Source organism: Bradysia coprophila, unplaced genomic scaffold, assembly GCF_014529535.1.
Source record: "Bradysia coprophila strain Holo2 unplaced genomic scaffold, BU_Bcop_v1 contig_24, whole genome shotgun sequence".
In the NCBI taxonomy this organism is placed as follows: Eukaryota; Metazoa; Arthropoda; class Insecta; order Diptera; family Sciaridae; genus Bradysia; species Bradysia coprophila.
The window spans coordinates 1676465-1693553 of NW_023503501.1; the positions used below are offsets into that span (position 1 = coordinate 1676465).

Below are 17089 nucleotides of genomic sequence, written 5' to 3' on the forward strand. Positions count from 1 at the left end.
TCACCAGACATACCCTTTGCCTCTTCGGAGCTTATGAAAAAGAATAATTACGAATTAATACTGAAAGATTAATCCACATCCATTCTGAAAATCGCTAGCTGTATTATTAAACTATGGGCGAGGATATCTCTTGAAAAGCAATTTTGTGGGTTATATACCGCTGAAAAAATGCGATAAAAAAAATTTGAATGTTTCTCTACGAATTCATAACAAGCGTATACATAAGATGTGCGTAACAGTACACGGAATTTTAAATAAACATTTCTTTACCAGAATATAATTGAATATTATTCTTGGCAAAGTTCTATGATTCAATTAAAATGGCCCAGCCCATATAGAATCAAAGCAATATTTCCGAACAAAGTTAACTGATGCAATGTTTCTTTTGCGAATTTGCCGTTTCCTTTGCGAAAGATAAAAAAACACAGTCAACTTTTCTCCTGCTATTTTATGGAAGGTTACGTACCTTTTCCGGCTATACCGTCGTACGTATACATTTGATTATAATGTTAGAATGTAATATCTAAAATGTGATTTCACGGTCCAAGGCGTAAGTCCTTTGGCACGTTTTCTGTACGATATTATATGTAGCGGGTGTTATAACAAAATAAAGAACCAGTCTAAAACCATTGATAATGGAAGGACGCTACATTAAATTTTTGTATAGTTTTCTTGCCCGTAATGCGAAAGTTCTAACATTATGAAATGAGATTAATTCGAACTATTAAAACATTGCAAGGAGTCATCCTTTGTTCAGTCACTACCAATGACAACGTCTCTCTGCTACACAGGGGTGTAACTTAGAACAATTTTTATTGTCGCTGCTTAGAACATTTTTGATTTTTGTACCAGCCCTTTGAATGTCGTTCAAAAACATCGAATCGTTTTTTAATTTTCTGAATAGTTTTCGGCAACAACGATTTTCTGTTATAGTAACTTTTAATTGTCTTCGGCAATTGCCTAACATCGATGGTACTTTACGACAATTTTTATGGTAAAGTGGTACACCCGTGCTCTGCTATAACATCTTAATCAAGAAAAATAAATAATTTTGTTTTATTAGATTTAGCTTTTCTGAAAAGCTTTTTCATCGTAAATGGTTTATACACACAGCAAATTTTCGAATTTCAGGTCAACAAGGAATTTATAAGCTTCTTCGAACTCCTAATTTTTCTGTGTGCAAATCTTCTGCAGAACCATGGTTATTTTGTATGTAATGTAAAATATAAATAACTCTTGAAGTTTGCATAGCGCAAATTAGTAATTTCAATCGTCTTAAGAAACGCCCATGGCGTAGATTTTCGTAGCGTTCGTTGACAGTTCTTATGGGATTTTATACACGCAACTGTAAAGTTACGAATATTTAGAGTTACTAAAATTACGACAATCGACGCCAAGTTTCAAATCGCGGATTATTCAGAACCCTTTAACGAATCAAATGTGACGCAGTTCCCTGTTCATATTTGCAAAACAATTGATATCATTTTAGGTGATGCATTCTGCCGTCTGTATGACGTTTTAACCGTTAACTACCATAAAACTTAAAAAGATTCCCGATAGAGAATGACAACCGTAATTCCTCTGAAGAAGTTCCTGCTAGAAATCCCTGCCACTCACTCATTTTTGTCACCTTTAACCGTACTCTAAGAAACTTTATACGGAAGTTATCAACGTTTCAGAAGGTTTTGAGCTCTCTAACAGAAAATAACTATTTCGTCAATATAGGAATTTCAAGCAAATCCAGCGGAGGCTTTGTTCGAGATTACTATTGACAAAATATCTAGATATTTTTACGCGTCAAAAGTAAATTTTTCTTTCAAAATTATTTGCACGCGTAAAACTAAAAAATATTTTTCATACCTAGGACTTCGCCTTCGGCTCTGTCTGGAAACTTCTCACACGCTAAAAAAGACTTTTAGTCCTAGGTACGAAATGTACTATTCTTGCATCAAAGTTTCAGCTGATTAAACAGACGTTAAATGAAATTATCTTTCATTATTTCACTGCATTTTCTGTCAAAATTTCATTTCACGACTGACCGTATAATTAGCTTTAAAGAATGCAACCTAAACAAAACAGGCGGTAGGTCAAGTTTCGCTGCATTCACTCCTGGGATCGCTTACGTATGTTTTATGACTTTATCAGCTGTTTTCGATGTGCTCTAGCCAACCAACCAACATTTAAAAATAAATAAATTTAGGAATTTTCGAAAACTTTTAACATTTTTTGGGAATTATAAAGGTCATTTGTAACAAAAAGAGAAAATTTTCAAATTTACTGTACATATGGTACCATCAGTCCAAGAATTTTTTTGTTATAATGGGACTTGCGTCACGGGCACACACTAACGCGTATTCGAATCCATTCATTTGAAATGCTTAAATTTAGGAATACTTTTAGGAATTTCACTTTATCAAATTCCTAAAAATGGGCCCTATATAACGACCACTTTGGCCACTTTCGTGAGGTTATTTGAACAATTCTTTCACAACAAAATTCTTATTTGAAATAGGAAATGACTGAGTTCTGTCAATTATTGCATAAATGAAGTTAGAAACTTACCTTTCATCTGTTTTAGGTAAACATCTATTTGCGATAGTCGATCATCATTGAATGCAAACATAAAGTTCGGTGCGTAAATGAAGTTTTGTGTACACACTGGGGATTGTTGTTTATTTAAATATTTCGGGTTACACATCATTCGCCACATCAATTTCATGTTTGATGTTATAACACTGAACTTCATCGAATTACATTCAGAATTCTTGCATTGATTCGACCAATGAATTGCAATAATTTGCATGGCAATGAAGCCGATTTAAGCTACACAATTTGCAATTTATTTGCTCTATTTCGTCATTCGTATTCACATCAATTAATTAAACTATTCTTTGTAATAGGGTTTTGATGCAGCATCACAATGTTTAATAATTAAAATACAAATATATTCGAACATTTATGGCTTAGGTATGTCCGGTTAAAACATGGGTTTCCACTAAAAAATCTGGTTTGAAAAAGTACTATCGGTGTAAGTGTGTACGGGCCTTTAAAATTGATCAAAAAGGATATCATTCTTTATCTCTGATAAAACGTGGAACTGGTCGTTCACTCGATCTAGACAATTCAATGATGTGTCCCAACTTGAGTAGCTCAGGTTCCGAATTAAGTTTACCCAATAGACACAATCCGAACGGCAAACCTGTATTTGTACTATCGACTCCTACGGGCACCTGAAAAATATTTGGGAAATTTAATTCGAATCCGTTCAATTTCCTTCATTATCCCAACCGAAATTGATGGATATCCCGCAAACGCTCCATACGAATACAACAGATGGCACGGAGAAGCCAAAACATCCACTTCGTACTTTTCGAAAATGGAATCTAAGAACGAAATCGATTGTTCGCGGCTTTGGTTCTTCGCATTGATGTACGTTACACTTTCCAGACCGTCTGTAAACTCGGCCAATTTGAGTAGACGCTGTCTGTAACCTTCGTTTGGTGGATTGATTTCGTTGTACTGAATGATGTCAGCCAGGCTTGATATATTTCTGCCCAGTTCGGATTCGAAATGATCAACGTCATCGCGTAAGTAGTTGTTTATCGAAAATTTAAACTCGTGGCCAAAGATGACGACTGAGGAGAACCAAACAATTTGTGGGGAGAATTGAGATTTTTTGCTGGCGATAACAGTCAGCTTGAATCCTACGTTAGACTCTTACCGACTTCTTCTTTGATTGCTGGAATTGGCTTAGGACTCAAAGCCGGATCTATAACTTGCACCAGTTTGACTTTATTTATGTTATTCAAACAATTGTCAAGTTGAGACAAAGTTCCGATTGTATCCCATGAGATCCAAAACATTTCTCGCAAAACCCCAATCGTCAAATTCTGCAATTACGATTCTACGTGAAACACTATGTAATCACCGAAGAGTTCGTGATACCTTTTCCGGGAGACAAGCACTAACATCCACATCACATCCGTGTAAATCAATATCGGAAATGGCACCCAATAAAATAGCAGCGTCTTGTACAGTTCGAGCCATCGGACCAACCTGGATCGAGCTTGGTACAGTACATACAAAGAAAATATTGGATAGGATAGTGAGTTACCACATCTCTCGAAAACGATAGGGGTATCACACCCCTTGTTGAAACTTTGCCAATCGTTGTCTTTAGACCAACAACTGCGTTCCGCGAGGCCGGCGAAATAATCGAACCATCGGTCTCCGTTCCCAATGATACAGTTGCCAGATTTGTCGACACAGACACTGCTGAACCTGTGCTAGAACCGGACGGATCAGCATTCATTACATAAGCGGAAACTGTTTGTCCTCCGCGACCACTCCATCCGTTTGGTGTGCTGGTGTCTCGGAACCTACAACATTTATGATTATAGTCAGTTCATCCTGATTCTAAGTCATCATTCCTACGACGCCCATTCTGACAAATTGGTTTTTCCTAAGATTATCGCTCCAGCCTTCCGCAATCGGCGTACGACATCCGCGTCGTACTTAGGTTTTATATTTTCTAAGGCTACTGCACCTGCAGTTGTTTGCATACAATCGGCGGTACCAATGTTATCCTTAATCAGAATCGGAATGCCATGCATGGGAGATTGATTCGAACTGGAATCGGAAAATAATCATTTGGATCAACGGTAACGCAATAATCGTATATTATGTCACTAGGACCAAAAAGGCGCATTTTTGACCCAAGTGATGAAAACATCCGAGGATCTAGCAGAGAACGAAGACGTTTTCACCACCTTTGTCCGAGAAACGTATAATCAGGTGCACCAAAAAGTCACATTCCGAACCAAAATCGACACAACAAGGTCGAAAAAGTGGGACAAAAAATCGGGTTTTGACTCTCTTTCTGGATATGTGACGTTTTTAGCTCGGCTGTATATAAAAGAAATTACTTTGCACTTCGTTCCCTGTCAGCTTTTCTAGCCAATGTAATTGCTTCCGGATTAATTTCGATGACTGATTTCAGGTGAACATCGATACGCTCGATTCGATCCAGATAGCACTGTGTCAGTTCCGCAGAAGTCAGTCTACCCGCTTGAAAGTGCTCTTGGAACTGAGATATTGTCAGATCACGAATATCAATTTTGTATTGTCCACACCGGGACAGCGATTCATCCAGAGCAATCAAGAAAGCGCTGTCTATAGATTCTGTCGTTGGCTGATTTTGCCTTTAATTGAAAAACAAAATTGCTGAGTAAGATTGACAGCCACTTTTCGTATTTAAATAAATTATTCACTTGCAGTGCATTGGTATGCAACTTACAACCATAGAGCACGCAACACTAAGCATTAGAAAGACGAGTAAATAATGCATTTTGTAAACTGACACTGTTAAAAATCGGATTTTTGATTATTTCGTGTACTGAGACAAATTTATACTCAGCATGAAAACAAAGTTTCGAAATAGCTTATTGACGTTGAGCGCTATGAGCGGTAAATATAAACTGATTTGTTTTCCGTTTTTTGCATAAAACTTTTAGCATATTTGTCGTCGTTTACATTTCAGGGTCATCAACAATACGCTACAATTAGCAAAATCAATTAACAATCACACTGACGACAGGATATAATACGTATATGAGAGACTGGCATATTGTCTCATCTTCTATCGCAATAAAAGACATAAGACAATTGCAATTATAGCGTAACTGTTAATTAATCAATTAATCAATTTGTGTTACACATGCAATCGTCGGTTTCGCGGTCAAAACATTCATTGTCAGACAGTTGCATTTTACGTTTTCTTTGTTTCCATTTTGATCTGATTGGTAGTAGTGGTGCTCAAATTACAGTTATGGATACTTTCACAGGTGAATGAGTGGACGGAGAAACGTCGATTGAAGTGTGGAATTCTCTATTAACACTAACATCCACTTGTAACAAAAGTTCTTTATTTCCATAAAAACCTAACAACAATTTTCCAACAAAAAAAAATCTGCAACAGCTGCATAATCACCAGTTGATCATTACAGATATGTTCGTATCAATAATGTACTGCTCGCATCTTACTATAGTTAAGCTGAAAACTGTTTCGGAAAAACTGTTTTCGAATTCGATTCCAGAACTCGCCTCCGGCTCGTGCTAGAAAAAGACGAAGTCGTGATATTTCAACTTGTTAATAAAAATATATTCGTACTGAGCGGTATAAATGATTTTTGTGAAGATTGCTTCGCTTGGTTCAAATTCACCATTTCCTGCAACCATACCACCACATAGTAAAGAGGCAGTAGATGATTTAAATGAAAATTTTAAACTATTGTAATGTTGTACATGGAAATATCGACAGGTAAGGTAGAGTATACGCAATGACTGGTGCGAGCAGTTCCAAAAGATTTATGACCAAAAATATAGCAAATGCAACATGGATGTTCCGCGGATCTGAGTATGGGGTGTCATTTTTGGTCTTAACTCTCGTGGAAGTACTTGCACCAGCCAGTGCATATACTCTACCTGTCGGTCCTTCCACGACCGATATTAGGACAACATTACAGTAATTTAAAATGATTATTTCTTGAGTTATCGCCGAAAAGCTGTTTTCAGGACCTCCTAACATTCATTTACATTTAAATGCTTTACACCGAAAATTAAAAAAAAAAAAACGAAAAAAATGAAACATACGTGTTCTCTAGAATTGAAACACGAATCTACCGAGCATTGCTACTCATTAAAATCGGAGACCGCTTGTTCTCAAAGTCAATTTAATTTATTCAGAAAATTTAAATTTTACTGAGTCTTACTTACTTGAGTCTACATTGACAGAAAATATAAATGTCCATTTAAGGCCAGTTCATGGTCGCATATATCGCAAAAATGTATGCGAGTATGAACTGGCCTTAACAGTAACCATTAAAACATACATTTTTAACAAACTCCATTCCATCTAGCAAATTGTGCAGATGAATTTAAACGATACTTTGTGTCAATTAACGGTTATTATATTTTCCTTACAATTTTCACGATACGAATGGATGCAAATAATGTTTTGAAATGATATTCTGGAAGATAATCCGAAGCATTTATTATAACGAGAATGAAAAGCCTTTTATATACCATACATTGACGCAGAACAATAAAACAAACCTTTCTTCGCCGTAGGAATAGATTTTCGGATTATTTCTCTTCATCTCTTCATAGTCATGTTTTTCACCTAATTACAGACAATACTATTTTGAGGGTAACGAAGTAAAGTTTAAATTAAGTTTGAACTAATTAAATTAAACACATTATTGTGTTGTCTACATAGTGCAAGAAAAGGCTTATTTAATTTATTTTCCAATTATTCATTAATTATGTATGGGGATGATGTTATAGTTTCATTACGGGCATAACCTTCTTTGTTATCGACACCGAGACAATTGTTTATAACGAATGTTTCTACTTCATTCCCATTTCGCATATTCCAATTTATTGTACATACAGCGTACGGTTTAGATCTAATTAGGTACAATATAATGTTTCGCAAATGCATTTTAAGTCGCCTTCTATATGTGTGACGTTTTCATAAATTACACAAGCGCGAAATGTCGAATTCAGCTGTTAAACGTCAGCGCTTGGAGAAAATATCATCAACATTCATAACTTAGACCAATCAAACAACTTTGACCGTTTTTAACTCTCTGCCATTATTACGGATAAATTAACACGGTCAAAGACGTGCAAGGCGTTGTGTGATTAACCTTGTGATACAGGCTGACGTTGTGTAACAGGTCAACGTTTTGTAACAGGTCAACGTTTTGTAACAGGTCAACGTTGTGTAACAGGTCAACGTTGTGTAACAGGTCAACGTTGTGTAACAGGTCAACGTTGTGTAACAGGTCAACGTTGTGTAACAGGTCAACGTTGTGTAACAGGTCAATGTTGTGTAACTGGTCAACGTTGTGTAACTGGTCAACGTTGCGTAACTGGTCAACGTTGTGTAACAGGTCAACTTTGTGTAACAGGTCAACGTTGTGTAACTGGTCAAAGTTATGAATGTTGATTCGAAGATGTTGGAAGTGTAAGTTTTTGTTTAACCCTTCTCATCCGCAATTCCTTGGCACATCAAATCTTGTATGTAGAGATTACATATAATTTCTAATTTAAACCGACTTATTAGCAGTGCTTTAATAACTAAAAAAATATGAACTCTAAGAAGGTAAAATTATGTATTCTTAATGGAAAAGATTCAATTATGATGACAGCGCTGAAAAATCTTTAAATAATTTATGAATGATCCCTAATACGCTACTGGCGTGTTCTGTTGACATTAATCAATAATTTTAAACAAACCAAAAACCTTACATTTTAATTGACCACACTGCATCCACAAAACTTCTTTCTCGAGATCGTCGCAAATTTATATATATTGTGTTTTGTGTAGACGTAACATCACTTCGAAGACGTGCGTCACCATTAAATAACTCCTTGAAAATCTACATCTAACACTATACGATACTTTACAGTCAGCGATGCAACTCATAGATTTATTATCCATAATCATTTGAAAAGATTTTGTGGCTGATAGTCTTACCAAAACCACCAGTAAATGCGAGGTCATTTTTTTAAAGTTTTAAATCAAACTGATCTTCGTATTCAATTAAGGTCTCAACTAAAATAATCAAATGCAATGTAACTAGTCAAATGATGCATGTGCAACGCCACAACATATATTGTGATTGTGTTATTTGTTCCAAATGCTAAACGCAAGGGGATCTGCAATTGGCACCTAGCGTCGCATGTTTTGATTTCCATCACCACCAACAACATTTATTTATGTGACCGAGTGAAAGATGCCTTTTCAGGAACGGAAATGCTATTCACACATAGTGAGATCAGTCACTTCGGCTATTCGAACATTGTGCCAATAGCCAAAACATTATAGAGCGACTATTCGCCTAATGTAAAAAAAAGTCGCACACTGTACGATAAGTTGGTTGACTTTAAACGAAAATTACTACACTCCGTTTAATCACAGTTATGCTATAACAATGGAAGGAGAGAACAGTTTTCATTGTTATTTTGAAAACGGTGAGTAAACGGAGTGTAGTTATGAAACGTGAAGACTTTATCCCAATACAAACTTTAGAAGGTTTGGTTGGAGTTTGGCTCGATCCCATTAAATTCATCCTTACACAAATTGTGTACGGAGTAGGCCTGTTCATTTTTGAGAAATAGTCTCAAATTCATCTGGCATGGTGTCTATCTGGTCCGGAAGGCTAAAATATTGGACCCGTATTTTTTTAGAATTTTAAAAAATAGTTTAGATCTGGGGAGCGAAGCATTTGTTCAAATGTACGAAAGCGTTGGTTATTTTTAATTTTCTAACCAACGCATTCGTACATATGAACAAATGCTTCGCTCAGGGACTTTGGTTCAATGCGATTGAATTCATCCTTTACAAATGGTGTAGGGAAGGTCAAAAAGAATATGAGTGTGTCTCAAAGAATATGAGTGTGTCTCATTCTTTCCATTTGCATTAAGTGTAAATTTAAACAATACCGTACAGCGAAGAGAGCCTGAGCGAATCCTCTCTTTGCATTGATATATTGCGGCTATCATTCTCTATTGGCTCTCTTTTTCAATTATATCGTAGTTGACATTTTAATGTTTTTGGCAGAGAAAACAAGTAAAAATGTTCAAACGGTTTTCTTTACTGAAGCCACTAAAATATATGACATTTTAACGGTTAACTACGATAGAATCGAAAGAGAGACCCGATATAGAATAATTTAATTCCTCTCCAGTTCATAAAATTGCGTTGTTCTCGAGTTAGCAAAGATTTAAAACAATTTGTACGATGTTCGAACAGCTAAACAATGATAGAGAGACCAAAGTATTATACTATACTCTTCGCGGAATATCAGTCACCCTTTAAACATTTATTTAATTAATTTGGTTGACATACGGGTTGTAAGAAACAAGATGTTTAATTGTCATTCGAGACCATATGTCGAGTGAGACAATACACATCGTGTGCCTAAAACTCTGTTCTGGATTTTGATTTCCCAAGAAACTCATTATTTACCTTCTTCTACATAAAAAAATGGTCCCAGCATTTTCTCATATTGTTTTCCCTCTGTTGAATGCAATGTTATTTTTCTTTGTATAAAATGGAAAATGCAACGTAAAATATCTAAATGGAGTCTTTACAGAATTATTAATTATATTCACAGTATATTCAATATGGATTTCATTCCATAACTAACACATGTTCGTACACCATACTCGATTGAAATGAAGCAGTTGTTGAAATTTTCCTTTCAGTTAATTAACTTCAAACAGATTAAAATTTTAATGAGATTTTTCGCTAAGCTTATTTTGCCTTCTGTCTTAATCGATCCATTCAGATGAAAGCGAAAAGAATGCGATTTCTTCGTAATTAGATTTAATATTTCTTCCTTCGAGAAGTGGATCCGTTCTGTTCACTTCTTATGTATAACTATAGTACTTGAAAGTTCATTACATTTATTAATAGTATGCTTGGGTGATTGTAATACTATTTCACTAATAGTTTGAACGATAAATTCTTCATCCAATTTCCCACACTATTTTTCTGCAAGACGCGATGATAATTTTTATTCCCTGCATTATTATTGTCATCGTTATACGACCAACCGGAGCGGATTCTACTTATTACAGCCGAAAGAGCGTTCTTCCGTTTATGGCAAAAAAACATATTTTCCCATTAAATTTTTTTTTTGTTCGGGTCTATTTAAAGACAGTGTAAATTAAAACGATCGATTATGAAGATTTCTAGCGAGAAAGAAGTAACCTCTTGAAATGAGACTAGTCGAAGGTGGCCATGAATCAGGGTATAAAGACAAGGTGCTTGTGTGGAAAGAAATCAGAATAAAGATGAACGTTGATCGGGCAACAAGCCCAATATGAAGTGTTTCATTTTCAGGTAGAGGGTCGCAGCAGTAGTAGCTGTAGTGGCAGCAGTGGTAGCAGTAGAAGTAGTAGCAGTAGAAGTAGTAGTAGCAGTAGAAGTAGTAGTAGTAGTAGTAGAAGTAGTAGTAGTAGTAGCAGTAGAAGTAGTAGTAGCAGTAGAAGTAGTAGTAGCAGTAGAAGTAGTAGTAGTAGTAGTAGTAGCCGATTATGAAGAACGAAGCTTCTATAAAATTTCGAACAAGGCGAAATAACGAGCTTTTCAACAATTTGTATAACATTCACAATTGAGCTTGCTCGCGCACGTATGCACTCCGAAGTCGAGCTTATGCGTTTGCATTGGAATTGTTTGCAGATAGTACACTCCAAATCGATCATTTTAATTTGAATTTACTTTAAATTCCGACGAGCTATGTTCATGGTTGTGTACATTTTTAATTAAGTTAATCCAACAATTTTATTGAACGACAGGTCGAACATTAATTGAGTTGATGACACATTGAAAATAACTTCAAATATATACGCAACAGAGATAAGAAATTATTGCAAGAAGACGATAATAACGAATGTATACATCAAGGAATATGAATACATAAACGAAGTTAAACATTTCATTTAATCATAGATTCTTGGGATACTAGGATATGACTTTGACTTTCGACATGTATTCGACATATCTTCAGGCTTCACTCAAAAAATCAGACACTTTATAAGACGAATTGACACAACGCTAATTATAGCCAGTTTTTTTTGCAAACATTTAAGCCGCTACAATGCTGTGAGTAGAATCTTTTACTTCATTTGTTTAAATATACATTTTGCTGTACATAAATTATGTCAGGCAACTGTTTCCTTATTAAGTAAAGAGTTGCCTGTCACCATCTTCGTTGGTGAAAGATCAACTTTTTTTAAATTAAAATCTTGTTCGTTATTGAATAGAAACAAAACACAATAGACAAGTTCAAAAAGTCTTTTGAACACATTTTCCTTCCTTTGAGTGCATCTTAAGCCAACGAGTAAACGCTCTATAGCCATCCTATAATTTTTCCGATAATCACCTCCAGTACATAAGGGAAACTCATTGCAATATTGTATACGTAACATAATCGAACACTCAACGAATAAATTAAGTTCGCAACGAAAAAAATATTTCGCAAATTCCAAACTTCGCCAAATCCATAAAGACAATACAGAAAAATGCAATTAAATTCACCATCTGAACTTTGGTGGGACGCTGCGGATAAAGTTTAGCGTACAAGTATATCTATATACAAACACACGTTTCTGCAAAGTTGGTTATAAAAATTGTACGTGCGGTGCATTTTCTCGTGCTGATGGAAACCACAAAGTTTAAATACGTTGTGCATATTATCTTACCTCTATAGTGTGCATATTTCCTAATAATGCATTAGACAGAAGCCCACAAATAGCCCCAATAAACAGCAATATTATGTTATAAAAAACAATTTTTTATGAAGGTGATACGTATCGTGCAAAGGCCCTAATTAGTTTTGCTGCGAGCTTTAAGTATATGTTTTTCTTTGTCAGACTTCTTTAGGTATACAAACCAAACTTTGTTACATAAAGATGGAAAATTGTACGTTTGTTACGTTGGTTTACGACATGGCGCTACCAAATAATATGGCAAATTTGATGTTTGTTACCGCCATCAATAAAATAAGCTTTTCATTGACATGACTTGAATGTAATTTCCAATAAATTCTGCAGCAATGAAATTCAGAATTTCCATGAAATGCAGAAAGGATGCGTCTTAGCATTCATTGTGTGGCATGAGTTTGCCTCTTACTGTTATTATTCGAATAGTGAACAAGACTAATGAATTCGAAGCAATTTCATGAAAGAAGTTTATTGATAAAAGCGTTTTCAATGCATGTTAGTTATTGGTTTCAATTAGACCTCTGGTGACTTCAAACTTGTTAAAAGTTCAAATGTTAGCCGAAAACGTGATAAATGTATCGTTTCTAGAATTAAAACATGAAGATGAGGATTCGACATTACTTTGGATGATTTACTCCTTACCTCGCTCCTTACACAGCCTTACAGAGTCACAAAAAATACCTTAGCCTATGAACCCTATGAACGAGAGATTAATGACATAGGAAAAACCTTTCATAGGCAAAATTGTCAATAACGGTCCAAAAATGGAAGGAGAGGGGAAGTAGTGATGAAGTTTTTGTGCAAGAAACACTAGTGGTAACCACTGAAGTACAGGGTTTTTTTTAAGCTTGGAGAATATTTGAGATTTTCTAGAGTTTTTAAAATCATAGACGTTCCCAGTCAATAAAGTGTTTCCAGGTTTGGCACAAAATTTGAAAATCCCTCAGCGAATTCAAATTTCACGCCAAAATATCATATGCTGAGAATTGACTGGTGACGTCGATGACTTAACTCTGTAAATCGAAAATTGTGAAAATACGTGAAAATAGCTCTCAAATGACACCTCTTTTATAAAAGAAATGGATTGGATTGGGTAGGGAAAATGGCTTCAAAGTTGATCCAAGACACTTTTGTACTTTTGTGGAAATACCGACCCCACAAAAAAAAGTTGCTCCATGTACCATCGGTAATGAGGCATAACTATCCAGAACAGAAGAAATTTTACAAAAATGATATTGTGGTTTCGGAGTAATTCGACTTTAAAGGTTTTCCAAAGCCATTTTTCTGGCTGCAAAATTATTTTCCATTTTCCCGAAAAAAAAAGTTTGTCATAAAATCGTCAAGAACATATGACGCAAGAAACCATTTTTTCGACGCAAGGATCTAGACTATAATGAGTGCAAGGTTCACCGTGCGTGGATAAATAAGCTCGTGTACATACACGAAAGTCTGTGTAATTTTGGCGTCAATTTTATTAGTATATTAAGTATATTAGGTCGAATCGTTCATTCTTGTCGACTGATAAACGAGAGTGATATTTGCCTATCAACCCCTCTGTCTACGTAAAAAACCAAATCATGGCTCTCGTGACACGTGTTAAAATCAACCGCGAATCATGTTTTTTTCCGGGTTCGAGTAATAATTATTATGCATACTCAGACGGAGCAGATAAAAATTGGTTTTGGTTGAGCTGAATGTAAAATGTAATTAATCAGAAATGAATAAATTACAAAATTACGAAGTCAAAGATATTTTCCATTATTCAGCAAAATCAACCGGATTAATTCGAATAAGAATTATCCCTCTCCCTCGCCCATTCGCGAAAACTTATTACATTCGACGAATGTGTTGGCAGCATAATATAAATGCAAATTATTTTTGAACGAGTACAAAATCAATACATTTTTATTCTGACAACATTGGGTTAAAAATAATGGACGTATGAGAGTTATTGTAGTTTGTTTGCAGAAAATTGAACAGCAAATATGACCCGACAATGTTCTATTGCACTGTAGATACGAATATCCATATACGTACTAGCCTTCCAGCAAAATGATCCGGGTTCGAATCCCGTGTCAGATTATTCCACATGGAATTTTTCTAGCGATTACATCGCTTTGGCAACATCCTAAAGTTCACTCAAGCTTTATAATTTGGGTAGTTGCAGTGTGCTTGGTGACTGCAACTATGTGCACACTGAATGACTCGTAGGACGTAACCGATATACGATGAATTTGTGTGCAGTGTCTAGACTAAATTTGAGCGAGAAATCAATTAGACACCTAACTTTCCTCAGAGAGTATTTGAATACTTCGAGGCGTGGTTCGGAAGTCACGTTAAGCCGGTGGTCCAGACTGCATTTGATATAGCCTGTAAAAGGCTGTTAGTGAGGTCTCTAAACGAATAATCCAAATCAAACTACGTTGGAAACCGTTTCCTTTCTATTTATTCCACATGTTCCACAAACTGAAAATAAACTGACAACTTTGAATTGCTGAAACCGACAATTATGCTGTCTTTTCCATTGTTTAGCCAGTTATAAATATCAGACTCAAAATGGCAAACATTGCATAATTGTCGGTTTTAGCAATTCAAAATTGTCAGTCTACTTTCGGTCTGTGGAACTTGTGGAGTTAATTAGAAAGGAAACGGTTTCTAATGTAGTTTGATTTGATTTATTCATTTAGAAACCTCACTAAAATCCTTTTACACGCAATATCAAATGCTCCGAAGGCTAAACAATGGAAAACGCAGCATAATGGTCGATCCCTTCATTGAGTCAAAATAAAAAGTTTCCAATTAAAATTTTTGGCTGTATTCAGGTCCGGACGCGCTCGAAAATGTCACTGGGGTGCTACGCTTCATACAACTCGTTTGTAAAAAGCGCTAAAATTAAAAATTTTCATACAAAAATCCAGAAGGACCTTCGGGAATCACACAAATTCTCAATATGGCCAGTCCGGGCCTGGTTGTTTTTCTCTGAATAATTTTACATCGAATACACCTCACAACGCAAGTATAATAAATTGTCGGTAGTGCTTTCCAAACTGCTATGTAAGAGTAAATTTCAACGTCATTCCTCCACACGAAAAACTAAAATGTGTAATTTACCCAAGTAATCATCGACGCCGCGCCATGAGAGTACGTATAGTATAATAAACTATTTTCTTAATTGCATAGAATTTGTAAACGGAACACAAGCTACATTATTTTCGTAACCATGACTGGGTGAAGAATACTTTGTGTGCATGGAAGACAATCTCTTCTATCCATCAACCACAAAGTACTTAAATGAAATTATTTACTGAGTTTTCTTCGTATGGCATTTTCACCTGTTCCACAGTGTGGAGGAGTATTTTTCTGTTGTCACTTGAGAAAAAGCGAATTTTCCTAACCACATCTTTTTTGGAGCAGAGAAAAACCATAATTTCATTTCCACAACTTGGTCTGTGGGCTAAAAAATTTCGACAATAAAAATGAAGATAATTGCCATTTCGTGATATTTTGAAAACTCTCTCACCACCAAGTCTTCAGTTGAATTATATCGCATAGCGTTTGGTGAAAATGAGAATTTATTCAATGTACGTTTTCTTTGATGTGTTTTTTTCCCTCTTTATTTTGTTAAAATGCATTACAATGAAAACTGTATAGCATTTAGGAGGTTGGATTGTTTGTATAACGATTTGAAAATGGTTCCCACAATAGAAACCAACGTGAAATGAAGACTTAAAATTTATTATTGCCATTTCGTGGAGCAGGGGAAAAAGCTGGTTGAATACGTTGTTAAATTATGTTACCGTTTCCTAAAGCAAGAAATACGAAATGCATCGCACTATTGTGTGAAAAAAAATCCACTTCGGTGAGTTTTCTTACAATCGATTGCAATCGAATGCATTACGATTGGTAAATTCGGTTTGTCGCTGTAAAATACAAATCAAGATAAATTGATTCTTCTAAATCTTATTCGTGAGAATGTGCTCCAAGCTTTACATTTTCCTTTTCCTTCGGTACACCTACGACACATACACTCCTTTGAAATTTTATATCAGAAATAGATATTCACATTTATCAAAGAACTTCCGTCGTTTAATTATCCCGAGTAAAAAATATCGATTTCAGGTTTCGAAGTATTCGTGCAATACCAGGTACTGGAAATGATCAAATATGTTATACAGTGTTAAGAGAGAGTTCTCATTTTGACATATCACCCATTTGGCAAATAAAATAGAATTTCTGTTTTTCCCCTGATTAAATACCAATTTTGACATATCACCCATCGGGATCAGTTTAATTAACTGGTTTTTTCCCATGCTTTTACTCTCTTTTAATACTGTATATCCAAAACTGCTTATTTCTTATTGACTCAGCAAAAAATGCGACTCGTATGTACCTATGAACCTTTACATAGAATGAGGCGATAATTGTTTAATGTGAACAATATTTACACAAACTTATATACGATATTTAAATTTTTTAACAAAAAAAGTAGTGTCATCTATTGAAAACTATACAGTGTCAAAAGAGAGTCGAAATTTTGACATATCACCCATCGAGCTGAGTTAAATTAACTGGTTTTTCCACTGTTTTTAGCCTCTTTTAACACTGTATATCTGTCGGTTTTCATCTGTCAAAGTGACGGTTTAAACGTCAAACGAAAATTCATATTCTAAATAGTGAACATGCAAAATATTTGACAGATGACAGAAAATGAACGCTGTCAAAATTCTGCAAGAATTTTTCATGAGTCTATTTTTCAACATTTTTTTCAGACAATTTTCACGAATCTTCTTAT

General features: G+C 35.3%; 1 protein-coding gene across 1 annotated transcript; it reads right to left on the minus strand.

The window, feature by feature from the left end:
* Positions 1 to 2837: 2837 nt before the first annotated feature.
* Positions 2838 to 5479, minus strand: LOC119077789 (probable amidase At4g34880). Its single transcript, XM_037185098.1, has 9 exons — positions 5423 to 5479; positions 5271 to 5375; positions 4926 to 5201; positions 4435 to 4629; positions 4115 to 4379; positions 3946 to 4056; positions 3722 to 3890; positions 3289 to 3635; positions 2838 to 3230 (listed from the first exon to the last, which is right to left on the minus strand). The coding sequence occupies exons 2-9, from the start codon at positions 5345 to 5347 to the stop codon at positions 3069 to 3071; spliced, it is 1602 nt and encodes a 533-aa protein (XP_037040993.1). The 5' UTR covers positions 5348 to 5375; positions 5423 to 5479; the 3' UTR covers positions 2838 to 3068.
* Between the last annotated feature and the right edge of the window lie 11610 nt (positions 5480 to 17089).

What these genes read in the sequence shown, in the direction of transcription:
- LOC119077789 (XM_037185098.1), bottom strand. Translation starts at nt 5,347, where the DNA reads ATGCATTATTTACTCGTCTTTCTAATGCTTAGTGTTGCGTGCTCTATG. An exon ending in AATTTGTCAGAATGGGCGTC is followed by an intron (nt 4,380 to 4,434) that starts GTAGGAATGATG and finishes TAAATGTTGTAG; the next exon opens with GTTCCGAGACACCAGCACAC. An exon ending in AGCAATCAAAGAAGAAGTCG is followed by an intron (nt 3,636 to 3,721) that starts GTAAGAGTCTAA and finishes GGTTCTCCTCAG; the next exon opens with TCGTCATCTTTGGCCACGAG.